General features: G+C 30.0%; 1 protein-coding gene across 3 annotated transcripts in view; it reads left to right on the forward strand.

The window, feature by feature from the left end:
* Positions 1–25: 25 nt before the first annotated feature.
* Positions 26–19270, forward strand: part of LOC145314587 (uncharacterized) — a 64165-nt gene continuing 44920 nt past the window's right edge. For 2 of the 3 annotated variants that reach the window (XM_080154567.1, XM_080154570.1), the window contains exons 1-9: positions 26–389; positions 759–837; positions 1094–1159; positions 3784–3804; positions 8219–8326; positions 9327–9387; positions 14601–14887; positions 15185–15246; positions 18445–18511. In XM_080154567.1, the coding sequence (XP_080010693.1) occupies positions 70–389; positions 759–837; positions 1094–1159; positions 3784–3804; positions 8219–8326; positions 9327–9387; positions 14601–14887; positions 15185–15246; positions 18445–18511 (1071 nt within the window). In that variant the 5' untranslated portion in view covers positions 26–69. The remainder of the gene's footprint in view (positions 390–758; positions 838–1093; positions 1160–3783; positions 3805–8218; positions 8327–9326; positions 9388–14600; positions 14888–15184; positions 15247–18444; positions 18512–19270) is intronic. The other variant, XM_080154568.1, reaches the window with a different exon arrangement.

The following is a 19270-nucleotide window of genomic DNA, read 5'->3' on the forward strand; positions in this document are numbered from 1 at the left end:
CCCTTTATCCCTGTGATGAAACTAGGTGAAGTCAGTCTCAGCTCGGATGAAAGCCGATCTCGACGACTGATGCGGTCAATTGCGCGCGCTTCGCGCCGCTACCACATCTTGGAACGGCTGTCCCGCCGCCCACAAACTCAGCCAACAACAAACGGCGATACCAACGGGCATATTGTTAACGGCAACGCCCATGCAAACGGCTCACACATGCTAAACGGCCACAATGGCGTGACAAATGAGTATCACAATGCAAGAGTTAACGGAGCTAGTCAACGAAACGGGGTCTTTGTTAACGGTCGATTCGGGGATGGGGCTAGAACGCCGCCGTTACCGGAAAGTATTTACCAAGAGTTGAGCCCGCCACAGGCTGTTCCAACACCAAAGACTAGGCATGTGTTCTTAGTATATTACAGTTCATTGTTGTTTTTTTCTGATAAAAAGTCAGCATAATGTTGTTTCGCTAAAAATTGACGGCCATAATTTTCAATGAATATAGTAATATGTTGCTAACACGTACAATGTACATAACTTATTGGTTAGTTTATTCATCTAGTAGAAAAGGAGGGGGTGGGGTAAATAGGATGGATGGGGAGATTGTTATTTTAGCCAGCTACAAGTTTCACTTTATTATAGTACATGATATTCTGGTGTAAGATCAAAGTAATTAAAAATATATTTAATTTTCCTTGTTTGATACAAATATGCTAGAAATTAGCAGTTGTTTTACAGTCATTATAAAAGAACACAAAATTTGTTAGATTGTTCCAAAGTTCTCATAGTAAAGCAAAGGTGCTGCAAGCACAAAATCAACATCAATTACAGCAACTCAACTCATTAAGGAAATTTGTTAAACTTTAAATTAAATTAAATTTTGTGTCTGTCTAATTCTAACTTTACTATTTTAGTATTATAGGTCATCTCCTCCAAAATAGTTATAAACCTTTCTTAAAAATAAGTAGTTACACTATAAAGGATAACCATTTAGGTTTAGCGGTAAGCGAGTTCTAAAGCTTAATGTTAAAGCATGCTTATTTTTTCCTGTGATTGAAAAAATATGTCTTAACAGAGAAGTTTAACAAATTAATCTCGAAATAGGGAAGTAATTGAAGATTTGAGGAGTTCTTTACAACTTTCAGATGCACAGAACTTAGCTTTACAGGTAAGCTTACTGTTACTGTAATTTTATAAATCACTTTAATTATTAATTAATAATAGGTTCTAACAAATAACCTCAATTAACTTTTAAATTGTAGTTTATTTTTAGGCTTATTAGTCACACCTTACATTTTTTTTATTTCTAACATAACCCAAACCTGTTCAGCTATTTTAAAAACAAACAAAAAACATTAAAAAACAAAATAAATTATAATTGCACTTAGAAATTAAAATTTGTTAACTTCAAGAAGCTGTTTGATATTGATAATTTAGTATGTTTGTTTTGATGCTTCTAACTTTGTTTATGTAATATGTGTATTGGGTTTTCCATTGATTAAGCAAATACATTTATACTTTAATATATTTTCCCTTTATATGTATTATGTTAGATTTCTTAAGTTATACATATCGTATTCTTAAGATTACTAAACCCCAAACGAACGTACACCTAAAGAATCTGGCCTAAGAAACCTTTGATTTAAGTATTAAATGCCTTGTCAGAGTCTAAACGCAAAAATTATCATGTCTTTGAAATATCTTAAATGTTTTCATTGCTAAGATATTAAAAATCATTTATAAAAACGCAAATTTGTATTAGCTGTTTTGGGATTTTAGAGATGTTATTTTCTTGCAGTTTTATAGGAATTTTAGTACATTATAGCCTTGATTTATAGCTATAAAATATCAAAACACACGAGATAACATATGAGGGAAAGTAGTAAAGGATAGGATCATGACAATTATAACAATTTTCACCTAAAGATTTCACATAATCTTAAAGTATTCCCCAACTACCAAAAAAAACAATTTCTTGCTCTAGAAATTATAAGATACATCAATTTATTTTTATATCCTTTAATCCATGTGAGGCAAAACAGTGAAAATTTTACACAAAAAATGTGCTCAAAATATAGTTTGACACACTTTTAAACAGTAATTCTTTTCAACTATTAGGTATCTCAGTAGGATTAATTATTACATTAAAATTTATAGATATCTTTATTTTCTTACCAGCGGCTACGCCCCAAGAGTCCTCTAGTGGCACATGAATGGAGGAAGTCGACCTACCACTTTATATTTTAGTTTTTAAAAGAAGTAAAAAAATTATAGAAGCTTAGAAATAGTCATCATCATTTTTTAGGCAAATAGGCCTATTAAAATAAATAACCAAAAATACATAAATGACAATGTTTAAATTTATCCTGAAACATATGAGAACATGTAAATGTTTTCATCCTTGTTAATCTAGGAAGAAAAAGCTTTTAAATGTCTAAATTAATCTGAATATCAAATGTTGAATTAGATTTTTGCAAAGTTTTTAATAAGAATACAAAATAGAAACTTGATAAGGGCAAGGTTAAGATATTATAATAGAGTTTTAATAGAATAGAGTTGTAGCTACTTTAGAATTAAAGTATATTATTACATAATTGTACATAAGTATATTGATACGAAATAGTAAATTATCATACAGTAAGAAAAAAAAATTGACAAACTGATTCTGTTTAAAGACATCCAAAATTAAAGTTAGATGAACTTTTAGAGTTTCTGTGACTTACATATTTATTTTATTGAAAAAAACCTGAATGTGATTGGTCTATAATGACACCATGCAAACTGTCCCAATTTTGTATAACTTTTGCGGAACAAGTTCCAGTTACGTCATACTTTCCTTTCCCGAAAAAGAGAAGGGGGAAAGAAAAAAAAAAGGGAAGGGGGGAAGAAAAAAGAAATGGGAGAAAAGGGGGTTTTCCCCATCTCTTTTGAAGAGATTTTCTTCCCCACTTCCCTTTTTCGGGAAAGGAAAGTATGACGTAACTGGAACTTGTTCCGCAAAAGTTATACAAAATTGGGACAGTTTGCATGGTGTCTCTATAATTCTTATCAATTAATTTAAAATTCCCCCAACACTGTCTGATATCTGATATATCAAACTTATACAGGGATACAGGGATAGGATAATGGAGAAAAAGATAATCTCCATAGACGTCCAAGTTTTTATGTATAGGGGGTAAAATGAGGGGTTATCAAGGTTTGAAGGAAGTATTCTAAACTCTTTTTTAATTTTAAGGGACCCTTAGACGTCTATAATAATCTCACATTATAATCTTTAAAATTGTAAAAGATTATAAAAGGGTTTAGATTAGATTTTTAACTATTGTCCCCTCCTTCCCTGAACAAACTGACAGATAAATTTATAAAGGTTAAGGAATTGATCATAAATTTTCTCCATGCAATGTTTGTTTGCCTTCAAAATAGATAGATATATTGACAAAAAGGGTTAAATATAAATATAGAAACATGAATTTGATTTTAAAAAGTTCACTACCAATAGTAGATGACCTTATGGATAAGAAAAGATTTCTAGATTTTTAAATTAACATGTAACGCTATTCTTATAGTAGATATGTTTGAATGATATGAGGAGATGAAAATTGTAGGTGGACAAAGTCACTAAAAAATCAGCTACATGACGTCATAAAAATGAGGTATTATCCATATCTTTTTTAGGGGGGTTTTCTTTCCCACTTCTCCTCTCATCTCCCTTTTATTTTTGACGTCACGTGGCTGATTTTGAGTGACTTTGTCCCCTTACTGAAAATTAAATGTTTATTTATTTTGTTATAGGATAGATTGGCAAAACTCAAGGTAAATATTTGCAGAGATTTAAGGATTTATTGTCAGCCCCACAAAATGCTAATATGCTACAAATTACGTGATATTTTGGAGAAAAATTTATTTTGCTGTGTTAAAAATCTTTTTTTATAATTCTTTACAATAATATTTCTGATTTTAAATCCTTAAATTCTTGAAAAATATACTTTTTGTGTTAGGGAAAATTAACATTTGGAATACGGGTGTTTTAGCAGCTTGTTTTGTACTTTTTTTCCTGGCGAGAGATAAATATTCTAAAAATCAAATACCGCAATTGTCCATAGAAAATACACGATATATCATATTTTTAGAATACTAATCCTAGGTTACTGGAAAAAAGTGATTTTGCTCTCTTTTGCAAATTTTTTACTGCCTGGTTTTTAGGTGTTGTCATTTTAGGTAATATTTAAAAAGAAATCAAGGTCATCTACACAGGTGGCAAAGTTTTTTTTTCTCTTTGACTAACCCCTTCTAAGCCTGAAGTTTGTAAACAATCTCCTTTGATCACAGAATAAAATTTGAAGAAATATAAATATCAAGAAGTGTCATAGGTATTTTACGTAAAACACCTCTATGGATAATAAATAGGGTAGAAATCCCTCACCCTCTTGTCAAATTCCTGATTACCCCTCTACTTTCAGTTTTGTATGCATATTGATGTTTTGTTTTAGTAAAAACAAATGTAAAGCAAGGGTTAGCAATATGTGTGTTTATTGGCACTTTAAAAGCCTTAACTTCTTATCAACTACTAAAGCTGAACTTTTTGCACAGTTTTTGCAAGTAAAACAATGTCTTATTGAAGGGAGACATATTTTACAAAATGGAAAGATCCAAAACTATATAATTTTCATATTTCATACTAAAACTAATCTAAAATATTTCCTATAACTTGTCTGCCATTTAGAAAGATCATTTCTGGAAACATGTTTTTGTACTCATTTTAGTTAAAGTTTTTTTTATTTAAAGAAAAGGAAGAGGAATAACTATTTATCTTATTGTATTTTAGACAGCTTTCCGCGGATATTAAAATGAAAAATTATAAGTTTAAAGCCATTAGCCTCGAGGGGCCGAAAACCCGGTCTAACAAAACTAGTATTAATATTATGATTTTATTTTAGTATTTGTGGAAAATTGTCTTTATTATGATGCTATACATGATTGTTCAATTTGGCTGAGAGCCGATTCTAGTCCAACGGATACTAATCGGTTTTGAAGCCATATTCTGTTTAAATTAAATTTACTTGTTAAGTTGATTTTTTACATAAGATGAATAAATCATTTTGAAAAAAGTAGTTTGTCTTGTTCTACTTTTTATTTATCGAATGCAAATCTTTGTGCCTTTGTGTATATTTGTTTAAACTTTAAACAACTCATTTTTTTATTTTTATAAAAATATTAGCAAATTTTTGCAATATATCAAACAATTTAGATTTTGCATTATATTATTTAGGCCTTTTTGTGTTAGGATTTATGCTTCTATTTCTTTGAACTGCTTTTTATTATGCTTTTGAACTTTTTACATTTTTTTATGTCAAGGATTATTTACTCAATAAGTCAGAAAAAAAGTTTAATGGCCAAAACCTTTATTAGTTTTTCTTTTACCAAAGGCCTGGTAAGGTTTATTTGCATACAAGTGTCATTACTTAAATTTATTTATGCTTTGATATTTTAAAAATATCTATAATCTGCAGTAAATGCATGTAATTCGCGTTGTTTTCCAGCTTTTAAGTAAAATTCCCATTACTCGGCCTAATTCACACGCTTTATAATTTGAAATATGACTCTACTATTTGCATTTGCGCATTTTTTTGCTTTGTCCAGCAATAAAATATGCAAGATATTTGCAAGATGTCTATACAATATAACCAATATTACAAGAGTAAAATGTAATACCTTTTTAAAATTCTTATCCTTTTATTTATATAACTAACAGGATGTTTGTGTGTCTCTCTTTATCAAAGGATCTCCCTAACCACTGTACCATTATGGTTCTCTTTTACAATGTGGCTTCTCATATGTTTTGGAAAGGTTTATAAATTTAGGGGGTTAGAGGGATACAACCACCCTCACAAGAGAAGTTGCTCCCCCCCCCGTATTAATTTAAAATCCAATTATAAAAATAAAATACCATTTAATGGCGAAAATATCGCTACTTTTCTTTAAATTGTTGTTTGTATTGTATAAACATAAAAAATATAAAGTTTGACCCGAGATTATTTGTGTGCATAATTTTATTCAGTTTTCAATTAAATGTTTTGCTTTGTTTTTAAGGTGTAAATAATGTCTTTCTTTGCAAGTATACAGGGATAATACATTGGCTGTTCAACTAACTAAATTGTGTATTATACATGTAATTCTATTCTTTATAGGAAGTTTGATTTTAGCCTAAAAAAATGTTATATAGCAATGAATATATCATTATTTGGATGTTACACCAGATTTTCATGTTTCCTAATAAAGTGAAACTCGCAGCTAGCTAAAGTCAATACCCCCATCCACTCCCATTAACCCATCCCCTCCCCTCCTATTGGATGAACAAGTTGACCAATATATGATACATCCACGTATATTCTATACCCATTTATCCAGTTTTGCAGTTTACAAATTTCTGGCATTTAGATTAAACTTACATAGTCTATCATCACTATTTAATAGTTTCAATTTTTCAATAGTAATAAAAACACAATTAGTTTATATAGGATTGGCAAAAACCCGCCACAACATATTGAAAAATAATTAGTTATTGTATCTTGGGTTACTCACTTCCTAATTGAGGTATTTAAAAATTGTAAATAGTAGTCATTTAGCCACCATTTTTCTACAAATTTTCAGCTTCCTTTCAAGGAGGATATCCTTTTTAAGTTGCTATGGACAAGAATTATAAAAAAAATATATGAAGAGTTTTATTTGTTTAGATTAATATTTTTGTTTCTTTTTTCATAACTAACGGCTAGGCCCCTTGCGTCTAGGTGCCGTGTATTCGAGTGTTTAAAAAATATCGTTAAACCATCCACAAACAAAATAGCTTAAAACCTCCACAGAACTCCCTAAATAGAGAACCTAATCGGTTAATTTCTTTTTAAGATCTTAAGCTGCAGACAAAAAACTTTTACTACATTATATTTTAGGATAAAGATTGTTCACTTGTTATTATAAAATTATATTTTACATGTTCACATTATATTTAATTAATATGCCATTGATTAAAAAAAAAAATTTAAACTATTTAGAATTACTGGTCCGTTTCTCTGTAATGTAAGTCATTGTTTATTTAAGCACTTATTCAACCTTTTTGCTTAGAAAATTGCTTCTTCAATACTAGCAAGTAATCTTACTTAACAAATATTGTTACATTGAAATAGTTGAAATGTCAGAAATGGCTTTTTTTGAACCAACTATTTGTAATTTGTCTTGGCTACTTTTGCACATCTTGTACTTTTTAAATATTTTTTTAAAACCCCTTTTTAAAAAAATAGGATAGAGGAAAAGTCATGGAGGGAAGGGATATTTGGCTGTTTATTATACTAGTCCCAAAAATTCTATAATAGCGTTTTCTTATTCTTTTTATTGAATTTTGATTGGTTGGTTAATTAAGTTAAGTGTTCAAACGTTTCAACCACTATTTGTAATCTACAGTATGGTTTATTTTGTGTATCATCAATGTGGATGTAAATAACTATTGCGGACAATCCCTAAATAAGATGAGTTATTGTCAATGATCTATCTCTATGATATAACCCCCTGAATCTTTATCTACATTAGGGTGGGTCGATTTTGGACATTTTTTTTCTGAGGCCAAAGCGGGACGGCAAATGATTTGTATGAGTATAATACACCTCTGGATGATTTAAAATTTATCCTAAGTCTTAAAACCGCTGACGACCAGACATTCAATTGTATAGCTATTTGTAAATGGGAGTCAATTTTTTTTTTGAATCAGAACTGTGGCTTCATGGTGCTCCCAGGAAAGGCATTGAGGAGTAGATTCAGGAACTTTTGACCGTTTCAAAAAATCTCGTTCCTAGCCTGAGAAAATCTAAAAAACCTCTACAAATTAGACAATTCTCAGTAAACCTGAAAAAATTGCGGTTTTTTAGTGATTTCTAAGGCTAGGAACGAGATATTTTGAAACGGACAAAAGTTCCTGATTCAGCTCCTCAAGGCCTTTCCAGGGAGCACCATGAAGCTATAGTTCTGATTAAAAAAAAAATTGAATGTCGTCTTTGCATATTCATAAGTAATGAAATATGTTTTTTAGTGGTCGCGTTCTAAAACTCAATTTTTTTAAATTCTTTTTCGGTCAGAAATGTTTTAAAGGTTAATTTTATCTGTTGCATATCCCCTCTTTGTCTAATTCCGATATGAACCCGCATTAATCTACATATTTGTCTAACCTTTATCTGTCCAGGTATCCCTACGGAAGCTGAGGCTGGCAGAAGCTGGACGGAGAGGCCAGGCAGGATACAGCCTCCAGGAATCTGAAATACAGCTGGAAAACCTTGTTAAAGAGCTTAAGGTATATCCTTCTATATATCTACATATCAATCTGTTTTTCTATCTACTTTTTATTTCAGTTTATACTATCAATCTATCTATCTATTATCTATCTATCTATATATCTATCTATCTATTATCTATCTATCTATCTATCTATCTGTCTATCTATCTATCTATCTATCTATCTATCTATCTATCTATCTATCTATCTATCTATCTATCTATCTATCTATCTATCTATCTATCTATCTATCTATCTATCTATCTATCTATCTATCTATCTATCTATCTATCTATCTATCTATCTATCTATCTATCTATCTATCTATCTATCTATCTATCTATCTATCTATCTATCTATCTATCTATCTATCTATCTATCTATCTATCTATCTATCTATCTATCTATCTATCTATCTATCTATCTATCTATCTATCTATCTATCTATCTATCTATCTATCTATCTATCTATCTATCTATCTATCTATCTATCTATCTATCTATCTATCTATCTATCTATCTATCTATCTATCTATCTATCTATCTATCTATCTATCTATCTATCTATCTATCTATCTATCTATCTATCTATCTATCTATCTATCTATCTATCTATCTATCTATCTATCTATCTATCTATCTATCTATCTATCTATCTATCTATCTATCTATCTATCTATCTATCTATCTATCTATCTATCTATCTATCTATCTATCTATCTATCTATCTATCTATCTATCTATCTATCTATCTATCTATCTATCTATCTATCTATCTATCTATCTATCTATCTATCTATCTATCTATCTATCTATCTATCTATCTATCTATCTATCTATCTATCTATCTATCTATCTATCTATCTATCTATCTATCTATCTATCTATCTATCTATCTATCTATCTATCTATCTATCTATCTATCTATTTATCTATCTATCTATCTATCTATCTATCTATCTATCTATCTATCTATCTATCTATCTATCTATCTATCTATCTATCTATCTATATCTAGATGATGAGTGAAACAGAGTATCCCACAATGTCTAGTCAACTCTCATCTTCGTGTACACCAGGTAAAATTTTTTCCAGTATGACTTCAAAATCGATTAATATGTATGCAGGGTAGAACTGGTTCTCAGCCATTCTGAAAAATTATGTATAGCCCTTTTTATGACATAGAATAAAAATCAAACCTGTTTTACTTGCCTACGCCTTCGGCCCCTTTAAAAAACTTGTTTTAATCATTTAGTATTTCATTTTAATATCCGCGGAAAGCTGTCTATAATACGATGGGATAGATAACTATTATAATGTTTTCTTAAATATTTGCCTACCCTGCCATGAAAAACAAAACTTTAGGGAAGGTATATATCAATATACAAGACAAGCTAGTTCGATAAATTGTCAGTAGTGATTACTTTTCGTTGAAATCTTACAGTTGACATAGATAATAGTCGTTGTAGAATGTGGATAACACGTCAACCATGAACACTTTTAGCCAAGTGGTGTAATTTTCATTTCCTTACCTACAATCTTTTTAGTTTTCATAAGTTTTTGCTTCCACATACTATTTAAACATTTAACATTTAAAATAAGTCATTTACTTGCTTGTCATTCATCGGTAGTAACATGTTTATATAAAATTGAAGATTAATTTAGATTTTTAAAAAAGCATTTCATATGGATGCATATTATTCGTGGATATTATGACAGGGTAAACAATTGTCGTCAATTTGGGTTGCTTATAAGGAACTAATTTATTGGTCAGTTCGATCATTCATACAGTAAAAGGAGAGGGAATGTGGGAAAGGAGTTGAATGGGGGGGATAGTTATTTTAGCATACCAGAGAAACTGAGAAATAATATTGACATACAGACAACAAAAATACAATCATACAGCCTAAAAATAGACAGATGGATAGATGTACAGACAGAAAAATATAAATCATGAACTATAAACATTGCTAGATCATTTTAAATATTTTCACTTTATTGTATAAAGTACTAAATTGACTCCAAGCTTAGTCAAACAAAATCTTCTATTTTCTTATAATGTGTTTACCAAAGTTTAATGCTTGGAACTAATTATTTAATCATTTTATTTATTCATTACTCCTGATTACGTTTTGTGCTGTTTTCTTATCAAAATAAGCCTGTGGTCATGATATTTCCATTAGTAAAACGTCATGTCGATGTATGTTTAGACATGCCTTTGATACGTCAGCCAAGATCACTTTCATAATGACAAAGAATAATTGATTTATTATTAATTAGATCTACACCAGATTATTATGTAATCTAATAAAGTGAAGCATGTAGTGGGCTAAAATAACGATCATACCCATCCCCTCCCCGTTTACCATATTCCCGCCTCTCTTACAGGATTATTGAAATGACAAATAAATGACAGGGTAAAAAGCAATCTAAATTGACGACAATTTTTTCCCTGTCATAATATGGACAAGGGACAAATAAGGACAAAAAATGAAGACGAAGAAAGTCTCTCAAAAAAAATTCTGACGTCATAAAAATGAGGCATGAGGAGAGCAGGAGTATGAAAGAAAACCCGTAAAAAAGAGATGGATAATCCTCATTTTTATTACGTCACATGCTGATTTCTTGATGGACTTTCTTTGTCTTCCAAAAAATTATGTAAAAATTGACAGAGTATTAGGACCTAGTGTTGTTCATCTGTTGTATGTATATATATGTACTAGTGTAGACAAATATGACTTTTCTATATGTTTTTATAACATACAAGAATAAATAGATTCTTACCAGCGCAGCTACTTTATAAAAATGATTGTTCCTTACGTCTGCCCGTCATATTCACTGGCAAATATGAAATTTTCGGTTTAATTTTCCTAGATTTATTTAGTCGACTACTCATTGATAGCTTTCTAGCCGATTTTTGAACCATAGAAAGGAAACGAATAATCGGGTTCGTTGTATTTTGACAGTATCTTTTGATAGGTTATTTTCCCTTTGAAATATTTAGTCGTTTGACAGCTTTCTAGCCGATTTTTGGATCATGAAGTATCAGGTTTCGGAGTATTTTCACAGTAGCTTTTGATAGGTTAGGTAATTGTTATTGATTGTCCCACAACATTATAGCACCCCTAGAAAAGCTACTTCGAAAAAACAACGAAACCCGCTACTTCGTTTTCTTTCCATGATCCAGATCTTTTGATACACAATACTCTTTTGGTTTATACTTAAAAAACAATATGTTTGTCTGTGCCATTAATGGGCAGTTTTGTCCTAGATTTCAATGTGTTTTTATAACATGCTTTTGCTAAAATTTGTTGTTTATTTAACAAACACAAAGTTCCATTTTCTTGATGAAATTTTGTTTACATATTAGTAGTGAAGATACTCTATTAAAAATTTACACTAACATCATGTAAAATCCAAAATACAAATCATGACTTTATAGTTTTTGAACTGAGGTTTAAAATATATTATTTTTACCTAATTCTTGCTCTTTAATTTTATTCAATAATATAAAGTAGCAAAGGATTTTTGTCTAAAGCTAAATATTGTAAAATTACTTGTCAAAAAGCTGTAAAAATGTCTTCGGTTGGTTTTAGGCTATTTTCCTGACTGTCCTCGCCCTTCCCTAGAAGCTAGGGGTGAAGCAACTTTTCTCATATTCTTTAAGTTTTTTATTTAAGCTTCGCCAAGTTATTATCATAAACATATTTATCCTTGTTTTTTAAACAATTTGTTCTGAATGTATATGTATGTATGTATTGACTAATTTGTAAAGAAATGTAAAATAATGCTACTTTCCCAATTTCAAATGTCAATAGTAATCAGATGTCTGCCTGTTTGTGTCTGCTTGTTTGCCTGTGACTAAAGGGATAAGGCAATGGCCGATAAATTGATGTAGATCCCTAATGAAAGTACACAAAATTACCCCTTCTGTACGTCATAATTAGTGGCTGAAAAGTTTGGGCACTCAACCTAATGAACTATCCAATCAAAATACTATAAAAATAAAAAAAGTTGTTAAGCCAACGATTAAGAAAATGTTATTATAAAACTTTGGGGACTAGTGTAATAAACAGCCCTTCCTCCCTTTCACATACAAATGTTCAAATTGGTTGCTGTTAGATCATAGGGTGGGAAAAAGGAATTTAGATTACTTAGCGCAATTAAACTCTCCCTACTTTTTAATAATTTTTGACGGAAAAGTCGAATGTTAGTGATAACCAATTATAGAGTAGATGTGCAGTGCAAGTAAAAAGTACATTCATTTTTTTGGGCTATGAAATGTAATAATTCTTAAAGAACCCTTTGAGAATATTTATTACAGCAGACATGAATTAAACAAGAATGATTAAATCAATAAAAGCGAAGATCGTATATTCTTGTCTACTTGTAATGAAAATAGCCTAAAACCCACCAGAAAAGCTATCCTTGAAAGCAAAACTTATTTAATCCTTTTTTATAAATAGATATCTTACTCATATAATTAAAAGGACTTAATTGATTTTTATTGGCAAAAAACCATCACAGACGTACTACCAAACCTTATATGTATAAAATCTTTGTTTTATTAGCCATTAATAAAGATATAAATCTCTGCTAACGCCCACGTATAATATGTCTAATATTATTAAGTTTAAATGTTTGCGAGTCAACTAACTAACTAACAACGTTTCTAAAAGGTTGACAACATTTTTTGTCCATTAAAAGCTTACAAATCAGTGTTTTCGTGAAACAGACAAAAATTACCAATTGTTGACAATTTAGTACTAAGAACGGTAAAATGCTTCTGCAATATCTTGGGCTTTCCTTGCTTGAAGAAATCATAAGAAAATAAGAAAGGATGGGGGGGGGGGGGAAGTCGTCCAAAAACGGGCTGTATTTATTACAGAGCTCATTAAGAACCTCCAGACAAAGATAGTACAATGAAAGAGTGGGTTGTAAAAAAAAACATAAAATATACATTCAAAAAAATATACAATGAACAGATGAAAAATGCTTTTTGAGATCGTTTAAACGGCTTGACTGATCTTTAAAAAGTAATCTTTTGATGACTCAAAAAATTTGCTGTTTTTCATGGAAACCTTTCTCGGATGATGTATTGATGTCTTAACCAAAACTAGAATTTTAAATTCTTTATGGATCGAGTACAAAATTGCATGGAAAAATTTAGAAATAAATAAATTAAAATAACATATTTTGAATTGAATGCTTAAATATCATAGCATTAAAAGCATTAACATGTTTTTAAAAATCTTAGCAATTTTTAAATAGAACCCTTCTCCTATTTCGTTATACCATTTAAAAGGTGCTCCTTCATAACAATCATCTATTAGCTAAATTTATTATTCGGGTGATTGGGTTGATTTTTATATTTAAGCTTATAATATATCAAAGTTTCAAAGGTGATGGGAACGAATCTCGGCCTAAATACTTCAGAAATAACATTCTGTTACTATATATGATGAGATAAATTACAAATAAAATAAGTGAAATGTTATACCAAACACAGTAAGCACTTCAAGAAAAACGTCAGGTATCAATCAATAGAAAACTATTCAGTTTTCAATAGATTATCCAAAGATTTGAAACATAAAATGGTTCTATACACTAATTTGAACAAAAATATTCATAAATCAAGTCACTACAATAGTCATATATAATAATGTTTTAGCTCTTTTAAAATTTTTATTGTTTTGTGGATATACTTTTTAAAACTCTTGTGACATGAAAAAATGATTAATCATAAAAATGTTGCAACGTACCACAAACCAAATTTTGTCAACCTTCCCATATGAATGGATAGATATTAAAAAATATCTACATGGTTGTTTGTCCAGTAAGATATCTTTTTAAAAAGAATGTATCCTTTTTCTATGGAAACTATAACATACTTCTTTATGTGGGTTTTCTGTCCTCTAAAGGATTTCACATTTAATTGACTATTATTTTTATTAGCATATATTATTTGAAAGATTTTCCTTGTTACTTTATATTGCTTGTTAAGAATCGTAATGGTGAACTTGTAATTTTTGGTTGTAAGGGCATTAGCTCATTTTTTAACAGTCATAAATTCGTGCAACTTGCTTGATCTTTCATGAAATAATTTTGTTTTTCATTTTTAGTAGTGAAGCTTCTCTGTATTTACATTAAGCCAGTTTATACTTTTTAAAGAATAGTATCATTAATTTGAAATTAAGATAAGAGGCATTTTAGGTTATCATCTGCTGAAAATTAACAGACTTGTGCTTTGGATTTTAGTAAAATGGTAGATTTAAATTGTATTACTATTTAGGTGTGGAGGATGAGCTGGCAGTATTTACAACAAGCCTAGACAATACAGTATCCACGCTAACCAACACACAGCGGCGGCTTGACTCTGCCCACTTGGAGCTGGCTACAACCGCCAGGAAACTGTTACCTGGTTCTCCTGGGTACTCAGCCGCAAATGGAGGTAGAGTTCCTGCAAGGTCTACGTCCTCTAGCCCTCCAGGAGCCTCCAGTTTTAGATTAAATGGTCATGGAACAAGTTATGCTTATACTAATGGCAGAGATGTGGGTTCTAACTCTTCTGTTGATAAGGTTATTGATTAATACATATTTTCTAGATAGATTAAATTAACTCATTTTATAATTCACTTTGTCTGCCCGTTCGTCTGTCCAACAGAATGGGTGTCAGTTAATCTATGGGGAAAACCACTCACAAAGAGCAAAAGCATACAACTTTCTGGTTCATCAGTCTTTCGGTCATGCTAAATAAGACACCTGTAAATTTTTTCAAAGATCTCATTTTATCCGTTTGTCCTTCCATATTTTTTTTGTGGGTCGCTACTTGTCTAAAAATATAAAATTCATTTAAACATATTTCTATTTATCCAGGAATGTATGAAAGAAGCACATAAGGCCCTTCACAAAGCCCAAGTAGAAATTCAACAACTTAGGTGAGAAAATTCTAATCAAACAATTACTATTGACCAAAGAACAAAATGTTAACATAGTATGAACATACATGTTTTTTTTTTTATATTTTGATAATTACCATTCAAAGCAAATGAATGTTATAACCTTAAGGTAACCAACGTAGTAAAATATATTTGTTATTTGCTTCGTCCAAAGGAGGGAAGTCACCATACATATATTTTGTATTGCACTGTACTATTTCAAAACTATCTAGACACAAAATTTTCTTCTTTAGAATTGATCTTTTTGATCTAGCAGGTTTAAATCTATTTTTTAGATTGATATTTAAACCTTCATATAAAAAGTTCTAGCAATAAGTTAACTCATAAAAACATCTAAAATTAACATAAAATAATCCTTTAAAACCATTTGTTGCAAATATTTTTCTATTCTTTAAAGTTGTAAGCTTTTTTGCCTGTAGCGAAGAATCTCGTTAACCGCTGAACCTATATGGCCCTTCTTTACAGTGAAGTTTCTTAATTGTTCTGGGATGGTTTTAAGCCATTTTAGGCTACTTTAGCTTCTATATAACTTCAAATATAGAGCTCCTAATAATAGGGACGCAGCCGCTAGTAATATATACAGCGCAACTACTATATTTCACATAATACATGTATGTGTAAAATTGTTAAAAAACCCACAAATAAAAATGTCTAGCATGTGAAATGTTAGATTGTGCAAACATTCCATAAATAGCAATTTTCTGTTAAGCACTCAATATTAGAAAATTTTGGTGTTGGTTCAAAATTGATCAAAAATAGATTTTTATAAAATATCCAAAAAGTCACAAAAACAAGATCAAAAAATGTTTGTTTGTAGGAATGAAATAGCGTATCTATATTTAATGACATCCAATCATCAAAACTATTCCATAATTTATATGTCATTTAATAATGCATCCTATTTTTAAAAGCCACTTTTTGATTTGATGAAATGCTTGAATACCAAGTTGGAAAATTCTTTTAAAATTTTGAAATCAAGATATTTGAAGTGGCTTCTTCCTTTAAGAGTCAGGACAAGGCACTTGGAATATCAAATATTGCAAAATAGAATGATTCAATTGTAAATTTACTATAACCAAAATTAGAAGATTTTCCCTTGATTATTTGTTAAAATATTGGCTTATGTAATTTTAGTAGAGAAGCTACTCTTTAATATTATACATTTGTTAGTCAATCATTAAGATTTCAAGAATTTAGTTGTATAGGAAGAGATTTAGAAAGATGTAGATATTATGACAGAGGGAAATTGTCGTAATTTTAGCCAGCTACATGCTTCATTTTATTACAGTACATGATAATATGGAGTAATACATTTGTATAAGTTAGCTGTAGAAATATTTTCAGAAAAAAATGCTTAAAGCACACACACATAATTACAAAAAGTCAATAAGTAAGGGGAAAAGTAGATTTAAAATATCACTTGTAAAAGGTTATTGAAATAAAACATACATAAATAGGGGAACTGAAATACAAAGGGCAAAAAATGCTTATTGCTTTTTGGACAAATTTGGTAGACCTAAAAAAGTTGTTTATAAACAGCATATAAATGTTTCAAATACATAAATGTTAAATAACAAGAACAGTTTTTGTCATAACTGAGTAGTTATAAAATAAGATATAAGGAAAGACATAATTTAAAATCGTTAGCGTGCACAATTTTTGTCATAAATTTGTGACGTCATAAAAATACGTCAAAAAAGAAGAATGAGAGGAGAAGTGGGAAAGGAATCATAAAAAAAGAGATGGATGTAGACACATTTTATGACATCACACATAACATATCACCCTCCACATGTTAAAATTACAGTACTTCAAGATTTTAAGGCTTCAAGATGTATCTTACCTTTTCTCGAATAGAGAAAATTATGAGTAAACCTAATATGTATTATAGAGATTCTTCGCGTCTTAAGAAACGAAAGGATTATTTGTATGCGAATCATTGTATCAAGGATGTGGAACAAGTAATCTGTAGAAAACTTGAAAAACAAAATAGATGAAGGTTTAATTAATTAATGAAAATGAAGGGCTACTACATCTTTAATTTTACAAGTATTAACTTCTTATCTTATAAAGTTTTTAAGTAGTTTTTTTTATTAAGATATCGGTAAATGTTTGTCTGAACTGTATGAACCTTCCCCAAACGAATCAATGCATTTGATAAACTTAATTCTATATTTTAAGAATTATAAGATTTAAAAATATTTAAAAAGATTTATAACATAAAAAAAAAACATTTTAATGCTAAACTTATTGACATATTTCTTATGTTATTTTTCTTATTTAGTAAATTTTTCCATTCTAGATATCACTTGTCTTCTGTAAAAGGAAAGTGAAAACAATAAGGACATAAAGATACATGGATAAAGAATAAAGATAGCTAAAATCACACAATCTTAAGTTACATGTCCAAGGGTAAAAAACTAGCCACAAAAAGTTTCACAAAAACATTCCTAAAAAACTGAATAGCCCTTTCAATGGCCCGTCCTTTAATTTCAACAGTTTTTTTCTATTTTTTTTGTGTTTGCATGTTGATAAGCATTGGTTTCTTCAGAACTCCATCTACATTGAAGTTCACCAACGAACTGCTCGTTAGACTTAGCCCCTACCCTTACTATAATAACATAACTTATCCTACTATTTTAAACTGACCTAACTAACTTAACCCATTCAAATTAAATCAGATGCAATCTAGTCCAGGTGCAATTCAATGTTCAAGCTTCATTTTACTGTCTTTTGTCCTTGAGTTTAATTTTAATTTCATATATCATATATGTTATTACTAAAGACACATTTTTCCTGATAAAAAAAATCAAGCAATCTTTTTTGCTCACCTTTACTTTTCACACTTTATACATTTTTGCAATATGTTCCTATAGTTATTAAAATTGAATTATCACAGTTTGGTTTATACTTGAAATAGTTGTATTATTGCAGTTTCACTTGAAGGAATATCAAAAAAAATGAGATTGTAATATGATATATAAAACAGCTTAACTCTTTCTTTAACACTCAATTTATATTATATACTGCTTAGCTTAGTCCACCAAAGATTACCATTTTACATCTTTAGATTTACGTATTTTTTAAGCATCATAACATTGATCTATGGATTTTTTTTGTAGTATTTCATGGAAAAAGTTGTATTTTAAATGTGTTTAAAAAAATTATTTATCTTAGGGAAAGTTTGGAAAGTGCCCAGAAAGCCTTAGAACAAAGTAGATCAGAACTAGATACTTCCCTTCAGGTATACAAATCCATCTATCTAAATGTCTGTCTGTCTGTTTGCCTGTCTCTAAGTCTGTTTTGAAAGTGCCTAAAAGGCTTTGGAACAACGTAGATACATCCTTACAGGTATACCTTTATATCTAGTTATCTGTTTGTCTGTCTGTTTGTCTCTCATATCTATTTGTCCTCAAGTCTGTTTGGAAAGTGCTCAGAAAGCTTTGGAACAAAGCATATCAGAATTAGATATTTTTCTACAGGTATACCTTTCTATCTGTTTGTCTGTCTGTCTGTCTGTATGCTAGTGTGTCTTATCTATCTGTCCTCGAGTCTGTTTGGAAAGTGCCCAGAAAGCCTTAGAACAAAGTAGATCAGAACTAGATACTTCCCTTCAGGTATACCTATCTATTTATATGTCTGTTTGTTTGTCTTTAGGTATACCTATCTATTTATATGTCTGTTTGTTTGTCTTATCTGTCTGTATCTAAGTCTGTTTGCAAGTGACCAGAAGCTTTAGAAAAAAGTAGATCAGAACTAGGTACTTCTCTACAGGTATACCTATCTATATGTTTGTCTGTCTGTATGCTAGTGTCTGTTTGGAAAGTGCCCAGAAAGCTTTAGAACAAAGTAGATCAGAACTAGATACTTCCTTTACAGGTTACCTGTCTTTCTATCTGTCTATCAGTCTCTTTATTTATCTAACCATCACCCATCTATCCAGCTATCTATTTGGCTACATATCTACATATTTCCTTATATCTATTAATCTATCCAGCTATCT

This window comes from Acartia tonsa, chromosome 3, assembly GCF_053477335.1.
Source record: "Acartia tonsa isolate MP-2025a chromosome 3, ASM5347733v1, whole genome shotgun sequence".
Taxonomy (NCBI): domain Eukaryota; kingdom Metazoa; phylum Arthropoda; class Copepoda; order Calanoida; family Acartiidae; genus Acartia; species Acartia tonsa.